Source organism: Choloepus didactylus, chromosome 6 (genome assembly GCF_015220235.1).
Source record: "Choloepus didactylus isolate mChoDid1 chromosome 6, mChoDid1.pri, whole genome shotgun sequence".
NCBI lineage: Eukaryota > Metazoa > Chordata > Mammalia > Pilosa > Megalonychidae > Choloepus > Choloepus didactylus.
Window position 1 is genome coordinate 135,342,962 of NC_051312.1, and position 21,477 is coordinate 135,364,438.

Sequence of the window (21,477 nt, forward strand, 5' to 3'; positions counted from 1 at the left end):
AAGGCTTGGATTATTTCTTTTGTTTTCATGGGAGGAGAGAGGAGATCCTTCACCGCTCTGCAGGGGAGGGTGAAGTGGGGTGCTCTCACCAGTGAGGGGAGGGGGTGAGTGAGAGCTGCTGTCCGCCCTCCCCCCACACTCCCAGACCCTTCTGGAAGCTGCAGGCACTATCACCCCAGGCACCTGGTGTCAGGATCAATTGCAGTAGATGGAGGAGATGGGATGGGTTGTGGTGATCCGTCACTGTCAGGGCCTGCTACCCCAGATGGCTCCAGGTCTGGCCACTTTGTGTTGGGAGCAGCCCAGGAGAGGCTGACAAGCTCCCACCTCCAATCTCCCCGGCCTTTGTTCCGTGTGCAGAGAGGGGCTATGTCCTTGTTCCTGCAGTCATGGGATCAGAGGGCCAAGGGCCTTGCTCAGAACTGGTGAGAAGCAGGAGGCAGAGCTCAGCCTCCCGACTCCCAGCCCAGGACTCTTGGCAGGGTGCTGCCCTGCCTCCCCACTGCTGGCCAGCCCTGACCACCTGCGCTTGCCTCCAACCATTGCAATCATCAGTGAAAACCGGGTGGGCTAGGGGTGGCTCACTGTCCCCCACCTCCTTGTGAAACTCCCAGGAAATCTGCCATGCTTAGGAATCAATCAGGCTGGCGGAGGAAAGTCTCCAAGTCTCCTGGACAAACCCACCCGGTGTGGTCACCATGACACCTCGACACCTCATCTGAGCCACAGGGAATGAGTCTGCATTTTGCATCAGGATTCCGGTTTCCAGATCGCTGGTCCTTCTTTCTTTCTTGCTATCTGGGACTCCCCGGGAGCATCGCCCCCCTTCACTTCCTCCTCTGGCTCTACCCATCCTCGCCTGGCTTCCCCAGAGCCTTTTAGACCCCCAGAGCAGGTGCCTGTCTAGGAGGACCACAGCACACCTGGTTAGGCTGCCCGTGCAGCTTTCCCCTCCTTCTGAGCCCCAGGGAACGTATGACAGTATTCTTTTACAAACTTTTAAAAAAACAGTCTAGGACCATTTTAAAAACCCAGATCTCTGAGAGTCATATGAAAAAGTGCTCATCATCATTAGTCATCAGGGAAATGCAAATTAGTCACAGTGGGATTCCACAACACCCCTGCCAAAATGTCTAAAACCAAAATGACAGAGGATACCAAGTGTGGGCGAGAAGTTGAGCAATTAGCATCCCCACATACTGCTGGTGGGAGTAGGAATTGCCCAGCCACTTTGGAAAACTGTTTGGCTCTTTCTCCGAACCCTAATTCCATTCCTGAGAATGTACTCAATGTAAATGAGTGCCCATGTGTCCCTAAGTCACATGTGAGAATGTCTGTAACAACTTTGTTCAGAATTGTCCCAAACTGGGAACAACCTACCTAATCTACTGAAGATAGAATACAGAAATACATTGTGGCATGGTCATACAATGGAATATTACACAGCAATGAAAAACTAAACAATGTGGATAAATCTCACAGACATCATGTATGAAAGAAGCTAGACAGGAAAGCGTCCATTGTATGATCCTACTTACATGAAGTTCCGTAGGGGCATGAGTGAGTGAGCTTTCTGGGCTTTGATCTGGGTTGGTTCCTGGGTACTATATACATACGGAGCTCTACCCTTGAGATTTGTGCACTGTACTGTTTGTATGATATTTCTCAATAAAATGTTAAAACATTAAAAAATAACAAATTACCAACATTTTACACAGAATCCTGATAAGTAAAACAGACAAAAGCTGAAACCCATTGTCTTGCTTTCCACCTCAAGTGGCTCTGGGGCATCTCTGGGGGTGAAACTTCTGAGAATGTGCTAAAAACCTTTCCTTGAGTAAACATGGCCCCAACTCCCCACTGCATGGGGTGGCCCGGTGGGTGCAGGAATCCCAGTTAGGACCCCACCTGTGAGGGGTCACATTCTAGCTCCCCACATCTGTGCCCTTCACTCGGCTGGGGGTGTGGGGAGCAGGGGGGTGGGAAACTAAAGGGGTAGCTGTCACCCTGGAAAGGAAGGTACAGAGATGGCGTCCTTCCTCTCAGTGTCCTAATACCTCGTATAGTTTCCATGGCAGGTTCTGTCCTCACTGCAGTTTGCTGCTTAGGGCAGATACACAGTGTGAAAATAAAGGAAAGAGATAACACTATCCTAGCTGAACTCTTCTGAGCACCCATTCTGGCCCAGGCATTGTGCTAAGTACTTTACAAGGGGATTTTCCTTTAATCCTCACAATAGCTCTCTGTGGTAGGTGCTCCTATTATTTGCTTTACAAATAACAGTCTCTACACACCAACACCAACTATCTTTATTCCTCCCAGCAGTTTATTCACATAGATTAAGAAATAAAGCTCAGAGAAGGCAAGCAACTTGCCCGTGGTCCACACAGCTGCAAGTGGTGGGACTAGGGACTGAAATAAGGTCAGTCTGATTCCAAAGCCCTGCTTCTTTCCAATCACTAGGCTTTCAAAAAACATCTGCTGTGAACCGAACTGATGATAGAATCAGAATCTAAAAGGATGGCAATAGGCTGAAATGCTGGCCATTAAGATGAAACATAGCAGAGATACATGAACAGTGCCACATTTAGGAGAAAAAATAGACAGCTACTGCCCAAGTACAGGGTGAGGGAGACCTGCTCAGAGGAGCACACATGAAAAGGACTCAAAGGCTTAATTGCCTATCTGTCCATCCGTCCATCCATCCATCCACCTGTCCATCCATCCACCTGTCCATCCTTCCAGCCATCCATCCCCCCACAGATTTAATCACCATAATCGAGCCCCTCTGTGTTCTATCTCACCACCATGAAGGCAGCTGGGTTGATTGTGCCCATGGTGTGAGAGGGAATAGTGACAGGTTCAGGGAAGACAGAACAATTACCCCCTCTCCATACCCACTATCTCCTGCTGTTCACACCAATACCAGGGAACAATCATCCCTGGCCCCCGGACTCAGAGGGAGCTGGTAATATGGTCCTTTCGGGCGCAGGAGGAACTGGGGATTTTTTGATGTTGGTTTGAGTGCTTGCTCTGGGCTGGGCCTTGTGACAATGCTTTCCCACAGCTTCTGATCAACTGAGCCAAGACCTAAACCCAGGTTTGCCTGACTCCAAAGCCCAGGCTCCCGAGAGCTGTGCCACTAAGTGACCTGATGACTGTAAGCATAGGATTAAGTGTATGAAAATGAAGTTTGATGAGGATATGTAACTGTGCTCAAATATCTGAAGGGAGTTATTCTGTATAGCTTCACAGGGACATGCCTAGACCAGTGGGTGAAACTTTGAGGAAGGAGACTTTATTTGCATGGAAGAGTGGCATATGACTTAACTGGGGTGATAATGAGATGCCACCGAGGCACCTGGGAGGCTTGGACAAATGCCTGGCCTTGGGGGAGAGTGGGCTATACCACCTGAACATTTCTTTTGACTCTCATCTTGATAAATTAAATTTGGTTCAACATTTCCTGGGCACTCACTCTGTGCCAGCCCTGGGTAGGTGCTGGCTTGCATAAGACACCGTCTCAGTCCCCAAGTTGCTGACAGCCTGGTGGGGAAGTCAGCTTGTGTGGTTGTATTACTTGTTGCTTCATGCACCCTGGAGGTCATGGAGGCCTCCTCAGGGCTTAGAGTCCCAGGAGTGTTTGGCTTGTAAAGTGGAAAGAGCTGGCTAACTGAGGGGAGAGTGGGTATGAGGAAGGAGGCCAGGCTGAGGGGACCCAGCCTGCTGCTCTCTGAGTCAGCCATCCCGGAAAAGGTCTTTGCTCATTGTGGAATAGAACACGTTCCTCAGTGTTCCCTTGGGGCCAGTGTTCAGGCAGAAAGTGAAGGGCTTGAGGATCACAGGTCCTGCCCCCTCCCCTTCTGCCTCTCTGAGGGTCCTCCCTAGGTCTGCCCAATAGGGCTATAAGGGAACAGTCACCTAAAGAAAGCACATCCACTTCTTCCAGGTGGTGACACCATGGAGCAAGAGCCTCCATTTGGAGAGGGCCTGCTGGACCTCCTGCCTGAGCTTTCCACTCAAGCCTATGTTCCCTCCCGGCAGGTGCCCAGAGACCAAGCACCAAGGAATGGTCTAAAACCAGAAAATCAGCTTCTTGAGGATTACAGATATAACTCCACCCTGGCTCCCTCCTTGCCTCCAGGTAGTGGGTTCCATTGCAGTTACCTTAATACAGGATCCGAAGTCGCATAGAAGATGATGATGATGATGAAGATGATGAAGATGACTGATGATTACAAGGATGTCGATGACAATAAATAGCATATTTGGTATTCAAGCCCTTATGTGCAGGAACTCACTGAATCAGCCAACTACCACCCCTTCAGTCCCAGCTTCCTCTCTCAGGGCTGGCCTCTGTCCCATGATGGACACCTGGAAGGGCCTCTGCCTCCACACCTGGGACTCTGAATCTGACTGCCCCTAAAAGTCCTCTGGGCAGGTGGTTAAAAATGCACAGGTCTGGGCCCCAACCCTAGAGGCTCTGATCTAATTGGCTGGTGACGGGGCCTGGACATTTGATGTTTTGAAGCCCCAGGTGATTCTGATGTGTATCCTGGGTTAAGCTCCTGGGGCTTTTCTTAAGCTAAACACCACTATCCCTGTGCCTTTCCTAGCATGGATGTGATGGAGCTGGAGGGGACAGCTCAGGTTTGGTCCCAGGTTACCTATGGTGTGTGCTGGGGAAGGAGGAAAAGGGAATGGCCCGCAGCTTCCTGTCTCGGAGTTTGTGGTGGGGATGCGGAAGGTGACAGCAGCCCCCAGAGAGGAGGAATTGGCCTGACTCTGCCATTAAGGCTGTAAACCAGGGGAGAGCACAGGGCTGGGGGCCAAGGAAGAGCCCAAGAACTGCTCCCAGAAGTGGCTGGCCATGGGGCAGGTACAGAGGTGGCTTTAGGAGCTTTCACAGAGGTCCTTCCTCCTCCAGCTTTCCCCACATCCCTCTGACTCTTCAAAGCCATCTCAGGTACCACCTTCTCCAGGAAGTCTTCCCTGACGAGCCCCATTTGACTCTGATTCCACTCAGCACCAATTTTGGTTCCCACCAGCCCAGCTTATACCCCGCTGGGATCTTGCTACTTCGTGGCTAAAGGGAAACTTGTGTCAGATTCAGTATCCCCCTCCCTCAGGAGTTAGGGTGGTGCCACCCTCTTCCCCAGGATCTCTCCCTCCTGCCCACTGTTCTCAGGACAGGGCCCTGCCCTTGAGCATGCTTAGTGCATGCTTTCTGATGGTCTTGTTGACAAAACCTTAGTTTCTTCTCTAAGCTTCAGTTCTCCATGTGCAGAATAAGAGTGTGAGATTAGGCTGATCTCTATGGCCCTCCGAGATGCTAAAGTTATCACATTTGCCTGGCATGCTCTTAACCACCTGCCTGGAGGGCTCTTACACATCCTTCAAGGCCCTGCTGAAGGGCCACCTCATCTGGCCAGCCCTTAAAGCCCTCCCCAACAGAATCAGCCACTCCTGTCCTTTGCTACTGCAGCTCCTTACGGGTATAGCTCACTGCCAATGAATCAAGTTCAACCCCTTATCCATCTGCAACCAGGAGGGATGGGTAAGAAGAATGGGAGAGAAAGGCTTCCTTGGTCTCCAGAGAGAAGCTTCTAGATGCCTGGCTATCTTAGTCCTGCATTTCCTGGTTTCGAGTTTGGAGAAGGGGGTTCACCGGGTCCACCAACCAAGGTGGGACAACAGTGGGTGGACTCATCCCGGGGGACCTTAGCCACCTGAGGCAGGCCCTGCCTTGGCCAGCCAGCACATGGGTCTCTGTTCCACTGAGGGTGGGAGTGGGAGGCCAAGGGCATGGGTAGAGGTTTGGGTGGAAGAAACCATGACTTCGCCAGCAGAAAGTTCTTCCTAAGCTTCACTAGACTAGAAAGCTCTGAGCCAGCCCCTGGCCTCCTGGCGCCCTGGGGGCCACAATGTGGGCAACGGAGCTGGGGCATTCGAGCACCTGGGCCGGGGGGGAGGTGCTGGGCCTGGCTTCTCCTGCCTGGAGCTCCGCCCACCCGCCTGGAGAGGCTGCGCCTTGGACTAATTGGCTTGCCCTCCTCCCTCTGCAGGAGAAAGTCTCGACTAATTTGCCGGAACGCTCTAGTTAAATGCCAATTAGGAAGCTCTGTCCACTGCTCTCTTCCAATATATTAATAACGTAATTAAGCATTTATTGCCTGTGCAAATTAAAATTAACTTCAATGTACAGACTGGAAAACTGAGGAAGTGACCGCTTAAATGAGCAATTTGCCATCTCATTCGAAAAGCAACATCTGAACAGGGCCCCGCCTAGGGTGCCAGGTTTGGCTTTCCGGTGACAGGCCCAGCCAGCTGTCTGCAGCTGCCAGCGTCTGCTTCTCCTCGCCCGGGTCCGCCCGCCCCACCCTCCGCCCTGCCCCACTCCTAGGTGTGGAGGACGTGGCCTCACTCCAGTCGGGCAGCAGGGCGTTGTGCTAAGCAGCCATGATGGCTTCCAGCTGCCTTCCTCTTTCCCAGGGGGTCAATGGTATGGATTTGAGTGAAAGGAGATGCTACTGGGAGTGGCTGGGAGGGGGCGGTTACTGGAGCCCCTGCGGTTCCCACCCTCAGGATCGATTTGTCCTGCATTCCAGCCAGGAGATGAGAAGCAGATGGTGCTGGTGTGGGGAGGGGGAAGCATAACCAAGGGACAAGGAGACCCTCCTTCCAATCAGTCCCCTGGGGAAGTGGGGGACAGGGTGCCCAAGAGCATGCAGGGGATGGGAGCCGGCAGGATCCTGGAAATAGAAGATGAAAGGATAAAGCTCCCTGTCTCTTCTCCGTCCCCAGGGATCTGTCTAACATGACAGGTGTGACACTGCTGGTTTTCTTCTCCAAACAGGCATGGGAGGGGACTTGGCGGGAAGGAGGATAGCAGGGAGAGGGGCATGGCAGGAGCTCTGCAGGGTGGTGGCAGACATGTGGGGATTGCAGCCCTGGGGCAGGGGTCCTGATCCCAAGGGGGCAGGTATACGCCTCCAGATGGGCCCCAGCCTCTCCCCACTTCTCTTCCCGCTCTCTCTTCCTTGAAGCCCTCCCTGACTGCAGCCTGCAGTTGCCAATCCCTCCAGAGGCTGTGGTCTTCCCACTCGTGTGGAAGATGGTTTAAAGGCAGCATGTGGGCTGGGTGGGGTCTCAGGCAGGGCCCTCATCCTTCCTGGGGGGCTTCAGTGGAGATCTGTGTTGCATCCTTGCTCCTTGGTACCCCTCTGTGAGCCTCGCCTGCACCCAGCCCTCACTGCGGGAGGTGGGGGGGAGCCCTTGTGGCAGGGAAACAAGGGGAGTAACACAAGAGGTAAACAGGTTTGTTTTAAACACTTTATTTATAAAAAAGTACATTTTTTTCCTCAGTACATTTTTTTAACCCATAATTTTTTTTTTTTATACAAGTAAAAGGGGGCAATGCAAACACCCCCTGGGTCAGAACCAGGAGACCCACTGGGCCATCCCCAGGACCAAAGACGAAAACCGTGACAAAGAAACTGAAGCAAAGGTGACGCATCACACTCAGAGCTGAGGGGTGGCAGCTTCTCCTTGATTTTGCTTTTATTTATACAAAAAAGAAAGAAAATTACTTTTTTCAGCCATGAATCCCATTCTTCACAGCAGGGATCAGAAAGGCAGGAGGGGAGGGGGCGTCTCCTCTGGCCCCTCCATTGGGCAGTAGCACGTGGGCCCAGAGCCCGTCAGACCTGGGGGCAACAATAGCGGGGCCTGCCTGTGCTAGAGGTGGTCTCCCCTGTGGATGTGTGTGTGGGGTGTGCGAGAGGCCTGTTGGGAGGTCTCTGGACCCCCAGAGGCTGTGGCCACTCCTCTCTTCTCAGGAGAGGGGACACATCTGTCTCACCTGGTCCTGGCCTATTCCTAACACATTCCTGACACCTCCACAGGCAGAAAAATTATTGCACAAGTGACCTGGGCACACTGAGGGGGTGGCTGGCAGAGGGGGCACGTGCCCAGGGAAATGGCCCTGCCACCCTCTCCTACAGTCCCAGCCCTGGGAAACCACCACTTCTCCTTGTGGCTCCCAGCAGGAGCAGCCCGGGTCCCCGTGGGTGGAGGGCCAAACAGGCGTGTGTCTGGATGGGCCTGGGTTTGTGCTGGGCGGGTGTGCCCACGTGCAGCGGGTAGTGTTGGCGGGGGCTGCACCTGTACGCATGGCTTCACTGATTCATGCTGCTGCGTTTCTAATCCTTCCCATCAAAGGGGACTCTCATGGTTCCATGACACGCTAGAACAATATCAAAATCTGTATGGAAATAGGGGTGTCGGCCAAGCTAGGGATGGGGAGGGCGACGAGGCAGGAAAACAACTGGGGAGGCCTGGGCACGATCCACCCCTAGCTTATTGCCCTTCCAGCAAAGGCAGAAGTGCAGCCCATGCCATGGGCATGGGGGAGAAGCAAAGTGTCCTCATCTCCCCTCTTCCAGCTGGCTGCATCCATGGGCCTGGCAGCAGTGCTCACCTTCCCACGAACTCGGGGAACAGAGAACCTCATCTCCCTAGGCCCAAGTGTCTGCCTCTGCCCCAGGCCCACCCTCAACTAGTGTGGCCCATGCTTCGTGGACCCCACAATTTGTGCTTTGCTTGGGGGGGGGCATGGAGATGTCTTATGGGGGGGCTCAGTGCTTTGGCTGGGCCTGGGGGCCTCCTAAGTCCATCCTATAATGAAGAATGGGGGTGGCAGTGCAGGACAAGGAAGAGAAGACACAGAAGGAAGTGTCCTTTCAGTTTCTTGGTTTCAATGGGACAGGGGATGCCTCTTTCAGGCAGGCCCCTGGGATTGCCTTCTGCCTGGGGGCAAGGGGACCAAGTAGGAGGGCCAGAGGAGGTGACGTGGGGTGGGATGGACAGTCATGTAACATGGAATGGGTCCTCTGCCCTGGGAGGGGACGCTAATACTGCTGGGAGCAGCAGCCCACCTGGGGTCTTGGGACCCAGCTCCTCTACCTCCAGTGCCCCATGGCTAGAAAAACTCCAGAATTTTCTCCCCCAACTCCACCCCACCCAGTACCCCAGTGCCAGGAAGGGAGAGCTGCCCCAGGGCTGACATGGAGCTGGCTGGGGGTTCAAGTAGCAGCACCAGGGAGGAGAAGGGTGGGGGGCTGGACGGCTCCCTTGGGAAGCCTATGGCAGGGCAGGGCAGTGCCCGTGGGGCACAGAGTAGTCCGCCTCCCTCCCTCCCAACACCGGTCATCCCAGAGCCCTGCACACCCTGGGCTGAGATCTCTGGACTCCTAGTGGGCAGGCATGAGAAGGCCCTCTGCGCCTGCCTCTCCCATCCCAGGGGTCCTTCCCACTGGCGTGCCCGTCTGCAGTGCCGGGAGGACCTGGGTGGGCAGATGGAGGAACTGAGGCACTTTGAGCTGGGAGGCCTGAGAGGGCTGGGGGAAGCCTTTTCCCATTGTACAGATGGGGAAACCAAGTCAGGGGTGCTGACAGCACATCCAGACTCCCCTACCAGAAGGGAAGCTGCACTGCAAAGGGGGGGGGGCTTTTCCAAGGCCTCCCCCTTCATCCCAGCCTGGGGACCAGGACATCTCAGCAGGGAAGGAGGTGGGAGAGCAGGAGGCTCCCTCCCTTGCCCCCTGCACTTTCTGGCGAGCCTGTGACACTGGCCTGTGTGGGGGGGCCTTACTCTGTACTTTCTCCAGTCTCTCGACTGTTTGCAGGCTGCCAGAGAGCTGCTACCATATGGCCTGTTTCCCCAGTGCTCTCCTTGTAGGTATTTCTTCACCTCTAACTCCTGGAGGTAATTTCCCCTGACTCCTCCTTTTCCCAAGGGAATTAAGCATGGCCACGCTTCACAGGTGAGGGAGAAACCTAAAAACTTCTCTGTCGGACATAGCAGTTTGGGGTTAGACTCGAGGTCCTAGGGCAGAGGCACCAGGGGCTGAGTCTCGGCTGTCCCTGGAAGCTTCTAAAGGCTGCCCCCATCCTCAATGGGAAGGGGGGAGAGGAGGTGCAGCCAGGGGCCAGCCTTGGGCAGTGTCCAGCCTGGGAAAGACAAGTGACCTGGGCGAAGGTGGGGCAGACACGTGTGGTGTGTGTGTATGTGTGTGTGAGGATGTATGTGTGTGTGCCAGAGGAGGCAAACAGGAAGTCAGAATCCACCCCGAGGCCCGCCAAGCCTGGGGCAGATGTGAGGGGTGGGAGAGGAGGAATACACCAGAGCTGGGCCAAGTTAACCCTCCGTAGGCCAATGAGGAAAAAAAATGTAAAACCAACTTCACAGGGAAAGAACACTGCCCAAGGCCACCTGGCTGGGAGCCTCAACTGGATTCACTTAACAAGACTCCCTGGGTGCTTGGAGAAGCCATGCCCTGTCCCCTACCTCTTGGGTGCAATGGCTGTCTAGAATGGGGCTCCAAACTCCCGGCTGTGTCAGCTTGGCTGTATGTGTGTGTGTTGGGGTCCCTCTCCCTGGGAGAGAGGAGCAGCGTCTGGGGACAGGCTAGGGCTTTTCCTCGGAGCCCCTTAAGCCCTCCACCCCCAATGAAGAGAATACAAACAAATTCCAGTGTTGGGGGGTGGGGGGAGGGCTGGCTCCCCAAACCTTGGAGGGACACCCAGGTATACAAGACGAGAACAGAGCTCCCTGTACAGAGGGCAGGCGGGTAGGGGTCAGCAAAGGAAAGGGACAGCAACACCAAAGCCACAGTCGAACACAACACCATGGGGAAGGGCTGGGGCGAGGGGAGGAAATAAAAAAACAAAGCCAGACAGGGTCTGCCCTGGGTGCCCCTCGCTCCCCGGGAGTCTGGGGCCGGCTTCGGGCAGCTTGGCGAGTCTCTGCTGAGCTCCTGGAGGAGCGGACCGTGGGGGGCGGGCAGGGGGCGTGCGGGTGGGGGCCGGGGAGAAGTGGGCGCAGACAGAGGCTCTGGAGAGGGGGCTACACGTACCACTCCTTCTTGGAAATGAAAGACCCGTCGTTCTGAGACACCATGTTCTCAGCCAAGTCCAGCTGCTCGGGGTCGTACTGGTAGCCCAGAGTCCGGCCCCCGAAGCCGTCCTGACGCGCCTCTGCCTCGTCCACCGTGAAGTAGGGCCGCTTGGCGTCCTCGTCGTACTTGGGGTGGGGGCCGCCCACTTTGCGCTCGCCGCCCCCACCGCCCTCCTCCTCCTCCTCCTCCTCGTAGCTGCTCCCGCCCAGCGGCCCGGCCTTCTTCTCGTCGTCCGAGTCGTCGGGGTACTGCAGGTTCTGCGCCATGGGCGGGTGGTGCTGGGGGACGCCCGCCTTGCTGTAGCCGTTGCCGTACACGTGCTTCTTGGTGCTGTAGTCGCCCTTGAAGGTGTGGCGGCGCCGGCGCAGGGCGACCACGATCCCGCCGACCACGATCAGCACCAGCAGGACGCTGCCCGCCACGCCCCCAATGATGGCGGTGGGCACCGGCCCCGCGCGCCGCCCGTGTTCGGGAGGAGACGGGGTGTAGGGGAATTCTGGGAGAGGAAGAGAGACGGAGGGGCACAGCGTCAGTGTCGGCTGCCGGGGCGGCGGGGGGGAGGCAGGGGCGGGAAGGCCAGGAAGTGGGTCCGCGGCCCTCCCCTCCGGAAGCACCCCCCCCCGCGGCGCGAGGGGCGGGAGCACAAGGCAGACGGCGCCCTCCCACCCGCCTGCACGCTCCCCCGGGATGCGGTGCCGCCCCGCGCCGCCCCCGGCAGTGGTTCAGGCCACCCGGACAATGTCAGACATCTCATGCCATTGAATTCCCACGGCACCCTGTGAAGGAGGTATATGTAGTCACGTCCATTTAGTACGGGATGGGGGATGGAAGGCGGCTTAGAGAGGTGAGATGATTTTTCTAAGCCATGCCTCCAAAGATGCCAAGCTGGATCTCTTGCAGGTAGAGCTGTGCAAAGTCCCCACTGGTCGACCCCTGGCAGGTGCAGAATCGAACACTATTCATTGCCTTGGCTCTGGCTTTTGGCTTCTTGGGCTCAGGGAGAGCCCCGGGAAGGCTGGGTGCCCTGCATCTGGTTTTGTCCACCCCAGGACACGGGGAAGAATGGACTCCTAGGTACTGGCCCACTGAGTGCCAATCAGCTGCTGATGGGCCAGAAACCAGGGCAAGGAAGGGGCTGGGGTACTGCTGGCTTGGGACGGCGCAGAGTGGGGCCAAGCAGAGAGGGGGAGCAGAAGGCTGTGCGTACCCAGCCAAGGCAAAGAGCACACATTAGGGGCCTGTGCACGGGCTCACACCCTCAGCACTGGCGGGAACCCAGGATTCAGGAACACAAGACCAGGGTGGGGATGCACGCCTGTGGCCATGGGATGAATGTGTGTGTGCAGCTATGTGTACACTGAGGACAAGTGGAAATAGGAAGGCAAGAAAGGCTAAAGGAAGAGAAAGGAAGCAGGTGGGAGGGTGGGAAGGAGAGAAGGCTGAGTGGGTGACTTGCTTTGCCAGTGGAGCCTGGCCACAGTATTGTTCTGCTCTGGGTGAGGCTGCCCCTTGGCTTTCCTTTCAGGGCCTGGAAGGTGGGCGAAGCCAGGGCCTGGCCTGAGGCCAAAGGGTCTCATGGAGAGGCCAAGGGAGGTGGTTCCCAGCACCACCACAGGGTGGCACCGGAGACCGTGGCTGGCGTGCAGGGCCAAGGCCAGAGAGCTGACCCGGGCTCCTCCGCCCCTACTCTCTCAGGCCAAGGTGAATAGGGTCATGGGTTTGGACAGATGCTCCGGCCGGCTCCCTCCCTGACTCAGCGTGGCTCACTCCATCAGAATCAAGGCTCTTCTGGGGAACCCATTTCCTCCTCCCAGAGGTGGAGCCAGGCCCAGGAGCGTGAGTATGTGGGGTGCCATGCAGCAGGCGGAGATTCTAGAAGCGAAGAGGAGAGGCCTCATTTTACAAGTGAAAACACTGGGGCCCAAACAAGGTCAGGCGATTTGCTCAAGGTCCCAAGTGAAGCTGGGACCACCCAGCTGCTCCTGTTACTAGCCTCTCCACGTGCAGGAGTTGGCGGAGAGAAGCACACCACTGAGGACCTAGCTTCCGCCTTGTCATCACTGTGTCCTCAGGGCAGGTCACTGAGTAGCTGCCTGATACATAGTTATGTTTCCTGATGGCTGCCACCAGAATTGACTCCCTAGAACCTCAATCTTCTCCTGGCTCACCGTGTCTCCATCTGTATACTGCCCTTATCAGGGCCTCGACCTGCTCCTCAGGAGATGGGAGCTGCCTCCACAAGGGCACTGGCAGGAACCCTACCTCTTTCGTACTTCCACCCTGCCTGCCTTCTTTTCAATTCTTGCCCCATATCTGAGTTCTCTCTCTTCCTCCGTCCATCTGTCTGTTTGTCCATCCAACCACCCACCCACCCAGCCATCCATCCAACCATCCATCCATCCACCCACCCAATAAGCAGACATGTACTGAGCATCTATTATGTTAGTCACAGGATACTAGAAACTCACAGCCTAGCCAGGGAACTAAAGCACACTCTAAAGACAAAGCAGCCTGTAGTGAAGTGCCTCAGGTGAACAGGGAAGGGCAGGCACTGCAACTTGGAGTTAGAAACACTTCTTGGAGGACAGAAGATTTAAGCCACGCCTTGAAGGGTCACAAGGACTTGGAGAGGCCAAGAGAACAAAGGTGTCCAGGAGGAGACCTGCCTTCTCTGAAATATTTCTCTTGCCTCCCAAGACAGGATTTCTTGGTCCTTAGTGTTCCTCTGAGTGTTCTGTTGCCGGCTGCCTTGCTGGCCCTTCTCTCTGCTCCAGCTGCTCCCTGGCGGCTCCATTGTTGGACCTTCAGCCCTCATCCTGTGCTTTCTCTCCTAGTGATGGGTTTGGTCTCAGTTTCGTGTGTTACCTTTATCCTGCCAAACCATCTCAGGCACACAGCTCTCCACCCAACTTTGGCACCTTTTCTCCAAAGGCTCTTTGAATGGCATTTCCCAGATTGTGGCCCAAGGAACCTAAGCCTTTGACTCAGAGCCCTTAGTCTTGTCAGGCACACCGTGAACCTGCAAGAGGGGCATGGAGGATGCAGTGTTTCCCAACCGATTTGAGCATGAAACCCCCCACCCCACCCTGCCTCCACTGCCCACCCCCGGGCCACCTCACAGGACTAATATTTGAGGGTACATACTGAAAAACTCTTCTCTAGTGCATCCTTATTTGGGATTCTTACCATCACCCCAAATCCATCTGTTCCCATCTGGTTCACCATCTTCCTTCCATACCCTCTCCCTTCAACACAACTCCTGGGGCTCTGCTGCTGACAATGCCATTTACCCACTCTTCCAGATCAGAATTTCATTGATCTTTGACTCTTCCTTCTACATCTCTTGGGTCAAAATCTGCCATCAAATCTTGTCAACTCTTCCCATTAAATATCTCATCACCTTATGCCTGGTGTTCCTGTTGTAGTAGATTCCTGAAAGTCCCACCTTTGCTTGGCCATCTTAAGTCATCCTGAGTCACCAGATTAATTTTCGTTGCATAGACACTGCCACTCCCTCTCTCAAAGACCAGTGGCTCCCACTGCCCTATGGACCAAGCCAGTCTGGTCTTCCACGCTTGCCATCATACAACTTCATCTTGGGTTTGGCCAACTCACTCTCCTTGCTGTCCAAGTTGATTCTTCACTGCTAGCCTTTGCTCACGCTGCTGCCCTGCCAGGAGAGCCCTTCCTTGGCCCCCTCTGCCTATTCTAGTCTCTTCTCCCTGCAGACTTCTCTTCCCCAGCTCCCATTCATCTTTTTCTCTTTAAAATTTTTACATGCCAACGGTCTGGTGATAAAACACCCTACAATAAATACTATGATTAGCTCCATCTGGTTCTTCTGCCTGTTTTCCAATGGGGGCAGGAACCAAGAGGGGTTTAGGAAGAGAGCGCTCACGATAATTCGGGATGGACTCAATTCAGTGTGCTGCAGTTGTATACAGTGTAGGTTCCACTATATTTGCTTTTGTGTTTTGACAGCAGAGACCAAATGAGAATTAAAGTTCTCCTACGTTTTACTCAGCTGAATCCAATGTTTTGGACCCCACGAATCACAGTATGTTAACATTTACTGTATTACCTGTTTCTTGAGGATGGCTGGTGTCACCAACCAGTCTGTGCATTTCAATTCAAAATAAATCCAGAACCCGACCGCTTCTCACCATATCCATTACTACCACCCTGGTGTATGCCACCATCTCTCACCTGGATTATAGCAATTGCCACCTAAGTGGCTTCCCCAATTCCACTCTTTTCCTCTATGGTCTATTTTCAACTCAGCAGTCTTGTTATAAATGCAAGTCACATCATCTCACTTCTCCACTCAGAGCCCTCCAAAGGCTCTCCCTGCTTCATGCAGAGCAAAGCCCAATGGTGGGGCTTAAAATGCTCCATGGGATCTATCCGACACCACCTCCCGCCCCTGGGCCTTTGCACAGGCTGCCCCTCACTTTCCAGGTGAGTGCCTCTCCCAGGTGTCCATCCCCTGGTTCACTCCTTCTCCCCTTCAGGGTTTGGTTCAAATGCAACCTTCTCATCGAGCCCTTCCCAGACCACCCCCCAGCCCTTGTGACTCCCCCTTACCCTGCTCTTCTTTTCTCCATGGCACTCATCACCTTCAAACTTACTATATAATTTTAAAAATGCATTTTCTCTATTGTTTGTTGTGTGTCCATTGTGCTAAAATGTAAGCTCCAAAAGGACAGGAGCTTCGTCAGTCATTCACTGAGGTTTCCCAAGCACCTGGATTGCCTGGTGCATGGCAGTAGTTCAGTGAATATTTGTTGAATGGAAGAATGAATTCTAGAAAGGCAAGGCTCTGTGGTAGGATAAGCCCAGCCCTAGGCACAGCAGACACTCAAATGCATACATGGGGGCAGTGGGGAAACCAAGAGCAGCCTTGTTTCATTGGAGTTGGTGATTGGAGGGGCGGGGTAGAGGTTTGGGGCCAGATTTTACCATGTCTCTTTTCCCTGCAGGCCCTTCTGTTAGACATTTTTTTTCTTCTAAGTCCTAAGGAGGTCTGCTATTCTCTGGGGACTTTCAGGACCAAAGGGAGCCCTGGTTATTTTGGCTACTTTAGGGCCAGGCCTGTCTAGAGGCAGAAGAATGGCTAGGGTGACCCTCCCACACCGCAGCCTTCCATGGGAAGATGCCAAGTGACGGTGCAGAAGGTGTGGGGCCCAAACTCACTCGCACACCAGGCATCCGCCCCCCCACATCCCTCCACGCCCCCATCCCTCCATCCCATCAGCTGTCACACTCGCGCCGGTACTTCATGTCTCTGTGCCAGAAGTGCAGCCTCAAGGGCCACAGCTGGGAGGAGAAGAGCTGGGTTCTGGTATCATTTGTGCTTGCTGGTAGAAGCCTAGGTGGCCGTCTTCACATCCTCGTATAAAGGGGACAGCTTGGCTCCAGTTTCTGAAGGGTTGTATCCTCCCCTCTGGGATCCCAGGCTGGCTGGGGCTCTGCACTGCTTTGGGGCCCTGGTTCCCTGACCATGGTGGGGGGTAGGGGAGCAGTTACGGGGATCAGTGGGGCTGTTGCACGGGCTTTAGATGACTCCAGGACCTAGGATCTGGATGGCGCAGGTTTGGGGTCAGAGAATGTTTGGATTTGCTTCTACAGCCAGTGCCTGGTGCTTCATCAAACAGGAAATGCTCCGGCCTCTGAGGACCAGGCTGGGAAGCTGCAGAACTACAACCCCCAGCATGCAGTGCAGCTGGCCACAGGGAGAGTGGGAAGGCTGAGGTCAAACTCCGGAAACCCTTCTGTCCTCCTGCAGCTGCTGCAGCTGTGCACGCCAGACCACGGGGAGTGCAGCGCCTCCAAGCTGGAGGCAAACCGAATCCTCCCAGGGGCCCCAGCGCAGCTGCGTTCTCAGCCTGTCACCGACACGCTCCCATGTGCCTGCTTGGAGAAAGGCCTATGGCACAGCCCCAGTATCCCATGTGCACACTAGGAACACACACCATTGTTTGCTTGCGTTCACACGTGACACACCATACCCACACTTGGGCATTCCCACTCACCGGCTATCACACCCTTTTCCACATGGACACCATCCTTAAAGCCCTGCAACCCTTGTTCTAAAGAACTCCTGGCTCCATGGACAGACCGTGTTATTTTCACCCCCAAATCAGGAAGGAATGGGTCCCGGGGCTTCCCTGGGAAATGGGACAGACTCCCCGTACCGAAGTGGCTTCCCTGCTGCTGGGGGTCCTGAGAATGGTGGGTCCTGGCCAGAGAGGCCTGGATCCTCTCCTCCTGTAGTCCAGCCCCAGTCCCCCCACCCCCCTCCTCAATTTACCCTTAGAGGAAGCGGGAAGGGGAGTCCACTGATTTGGTGACTACTGGGCTTCCAGGTCAATCCCGTGAAATTGCTCCTTGGCATAAAGGCCTCTGAAATGGGCTTCTCTGGGGATCCTGGGCCCCATGGAAATAGAGACACAAGCTCCACGGGGTTCTCTTCCTTTCTCTCACCCCCATGGCCACAGCTGGAGCCTACTGTTTCTCGCTACTGGGCCACTTACTGTGACAGCCACTAACTGGTCTCCCCGATGCCTGACTGGGCCCTTTCCATCCACACAGCCCCATGGATGTTCAGTCAAAGAGCCACACCTCTCCATGCCACTCCTCGCTTAAATTCCTTCTGAGCCTCCCCTTTGTCCCCTGGGCTCTAGCCATTTTCCCTCCATATGGTTCCCTTACTTGGGCATGCCAACCCTCCTTCACCATCAGCTCGCTCAGCTCTGCAGAAACATCGCAAATGCTGCCTCCTCCCAAGTCGGCTAGAACTCCTGCTCTTCCCACCCTGCTTTGGAGACTGAGGACTCGTTCCTGGTACCCACCTGCACAAATGCTTCAGAGCTGGCCTGACAGGGCCCAGAGAAGCCTGTGCAGGTGACGTGGCCAGCCTTGCAGGTGCCTGCCCCACACAGCCGGCACCCACCCTGCAGCACACTTACCTTCTCCCACCCCTGCCGTAGCTGCTCTTCATTTTCCTCTCCAGATGTACCCAGGGCAAAGCTATTACCCAAACGGATGGCCAGAATGAAAAATTAAATTTCCACTTATTCCTTTCACTCATGCATTCCCTCCAGACAAGGGGGGCTCAGGCACAGGGCACAGTGATAACCATGGGGGGCTGTGGGGGAGCCCAAAGAAGGGGTGGGGGGGCCTAGCTGATGGCGGGTGAAGGTGTTTGAGGTCAGCTGCTGCTTGGAAATTGCCCTTGAGCACAACTGCAAACCGCCCTGGAGAGGCTCCGGCTGCCTGGCTGCGTTTTCCTGAGGGGACTGAGATCCTCGGGATGGCTAAACAGCTCTGGGCTCGTCAGTGATTCAGTGAGCATGAGCCTCCCTGGTCCTGCCACCTGGGCCTTCAACAACTGTCACCTCATCCAAGGTCTTTGTTCACCACACCCATCCTACTCTGGACCTCCAAGGGGCAGAGGAGGGCACGTCGTACCCCTCTTCCAACTTGAGCCCTGCCCTCCCGCCCACACCACTAACGTGAAAGCTGGTGCTGGCACAACAGCACAGGGCACGCTGATGGCCTGCCAGCAGATACCACGCAGGGTTCCATACGGCAACCACCCCCAGGGAGACAGCCCACCCCACAGCTGGTTTCTCTCCCTTCCTTTCCTCTGTGCTCTGTAACGTGGGCCCGGTAACTACCCCCTTCCTTCCCCCTCCTGCGGGTCTGGTGGGACTCCCTGCTGAGGACCCCTGGGCTTTGGGAAAACGGAGGCCTTGACCTTCCTGTCTCACCCCTGACCTTCCTGTCCCACCTCTGCCTCTGGGCTGGGCGGCACCACTGGACCTCTAGCCGGTTCTCTCACGCTGGGGCATAGGAGCAATGGGACAAAGTTGCTGTTGGACTTCTTGGCCTCCTCCCCTGATTTCCCAATTGACAATTTCCCTGGAGAGCCCTGGAAGCAGAGGTGATGTTGGTGATCCACCATTAGGGCCTGGTATCACCACACAGGGAGTACTCGCAAGGGGCCAAGCAGTGTAATACGTCTTTTGCATGCATATCTCCTTGCACAATCACAGGAAGCCTGAGATAAATATAATTATCTTCATATTATAGCCTAGGAAGCCGAGGCCCACAGAGGCAAAGGCCTTGCTCAAGGCCACACAGCTAGCAGGAGCCTGTTTGTGAACACACTCAGGCCCAGTGTGTGCTGTCCCTTATGTGGCACTGCGTCCCTGCGGGGAGGCCCTTCTCCTCGGAGCTACCCCTCATGAAACAACATCCCCTGCTCTTCCCTCCTCACCCTCGACAGCTCCCACAGCCCCGCGGCCAGAGCTCAGGCATCTGTGTGGGTCTTGCTGAGCTTTGCTCAAACTTTCTCCAGGAGGGAAACCTCCAGTGGGAACCTCAAATCCTAGCCTGCAGGATTGGCTGCCGCATCCTTCCCCAGGCTCCAACCCTGATATTTCTACTCTCCTAAGTGGTTCCAGAACCAAGGGCAGGGAGTTGAAGGAAAGAGCACATGATCTCCCCCAAAACCCCTCTCCAGGCAAGGAAGGTAACAGTCGTCAGAGGACAGGTGGGTGTTAGCTCCTGGGCCACTCTCCCTGCAGCTGTGCCTCAAATGTACCCACATCTGGACACAGGCTCAGAGCTAATGAATCCTTAGGGCTTCCCCAAGCCCTGCGCTTGGAGCCTAGGAACAGTCGCCCAATTTCCTGTGCCCTTGAGCCTCACCAACATCTCCCTGAGGTCACTAACCCTCTGACGTCACTTCCTGTCCACCTCAGCTGTAGCATGATGTCACTTCCTGTTCAAGGAGGTTCTTTCTGTCACTTTCTCACTCTGCAACTGGCTCATTACAATGTTAAAGACATTCTCTCTTCTGGTTGGGAAGCTGGGATGGCAATTACCCCTCCATTGGCTTGTTCTGATCCTTCCATTAATAATAATAGTGAGAGAGGACATAATAATAATAGAGCACTGGCCATTTATTGACAGACTGAGATGTGCTAGGTGCTTGACCTACATTATGTATAATTCTGACTATAACCCTTTGAGGTAGGTCATGTTACCCTGTTGTACAGATGAGGGCTTTTCTAGGGTCACACTTGTCTGGCAGTGAAGCCCATGTGAAGTCTGCATCCTGACCCTTGTTCTCCCCTATCCTGAGAGGGAAGGTGGCTGAACCTCCTTATCCACACTGAGAGACAGAAAGATACAGGGGAAACAGTGATTCGGTCCAGGGAGCACCAAACCATCACGGGCTTGGGCTACCTGCCTGCTTTCCCTCCAGGATTCCCTGCTCAAGGTAAGCCTCGCATCCGCCCATGCAGGTTTCCAGAACTGCAGGCACGGAGCTTCGAGGAAATGAGCTCTGCTTGCAAACCCACACCTCCCAAGCCAGCATCACAGGGTGCTTCCAGTCGATGAATCCATGGGCAGGCCCTAACCCCCACCCCCATCCCCAAACAGCACTCCTGTCAACAGCAGCTACTTCCTCCCTCATGCACCTCTCTGACTGGGTGTCACCCTGCCTGTCTCACGTTGAGTCTTAAATAGGGAAAAGAGAAAAGCCAAGCAAGACCTGCCAATGGCCTGAGCTCAAGGGAGAACCTGACAAGTAGGAGACAAGACACAAACTTCCTGCAACAACATGACCCAAAGGTGGGGACACAGGCAGAGGAGGAGCCACAGGATGGGAAGCGGCAGGGGAGGATGTGGCTGCCTACCTGTGACGTTGACCTCCACCTGGCCTGAGCGGGTACCGATGGGATTGGTGGCCTCGCAGATGTAGGTTCCTGCCAGGCTATAGTTGATGGGGCCTCTGAAGAAGAGCGTTCTGTTCTGGGCCTCCACGCCCTTAGGAAGGGAGCCATTCAGCCTGCAGGGATCGAGGGACACCACACAAGGTTATTGCCTCTGCCCTTCCACCTGGGACTGGTGCTGCCAGCTCCCTCAGGGGAGTCCCCGTGTTCTCCAGCCCCGGGAAGCCTTCACTACGTCACCCACGTGGCTTCCAGCCCACCAATCCTTGCAGAGTTAATGGGTTGGGTCTGTCTTGGAAGGAGCAAAGGAAATAATAACAGTGATAATCTCTTGCACCTGGTATTTTATATTATTTAGCATTTTCTCATTCGATCATCATAAAATGGAAATGTAGGCAGGACAGGTAGGTGGGTACTGGTCCCACTTAACTGATGAGGAACCTGAGGTTCAAGGCCAAGGAGACACAGCCAGTAAGTGGTGGAACTGGAGCTCCAGCCAGATCTCTGGATTCCTGGATCAGTGTTCTTTCTGCTACTCACGGTTCCTAGTTGTTGGTCCTTGGGCAAATGCTGAGCTGGCTGTGTAAGAATCTCCTGGGGGGCTGGCTGGAAATGCAGATGCCTGGATCCCAGCCTACTGAGGTAACCTTTGGGGCTAAGGCCTGGGAATCTGTTTTTAATAAGCCACTCAGATAACTGGGATGTGCCCCACGTTTAGGAATTGCTGCCTAACATTTCAGTATCCCAGGTTCTTGCTCGGCGTGTCACAGGAC

The 21,477-nt window shown here is 54.9% G+C and overlaps 1 protein-coding gene across 2 annotated transcripts in view; it reads right to left on the minus strand.

The window, feature by feature from the left end:
• Positions 1–21,477, minus strand: part of NECTIN1 (nectin cell adhesion molecule 1) — a 98,820-nt gene that overhangs the window by 22,754 nt on the left and 54,589 nt on the right. The window contains exons 5-6 of one of the 2 annotated variants that reach the window (XM_037841733.1): positions 20,669–20,820; positions 7,313–11,454 (exon numbers count right to left, since the gene is read on the minus strand). In XM_037841733.1, the coding sequence (XP_037697661.1) occupies positions 10,907–11,454; positions 20,669–20,820 (700 nt within the window). In that variant the 3' untranslated portion in view covers positions 7,313–10,906. Of the gene's footprint in view, positions 1–7,312; positions 11,455–20,668; positions 20,821–21,477 lie in introns of those variants that run through there. The other variant, XM_037841734.1, reaches the window with a different exon arrangement.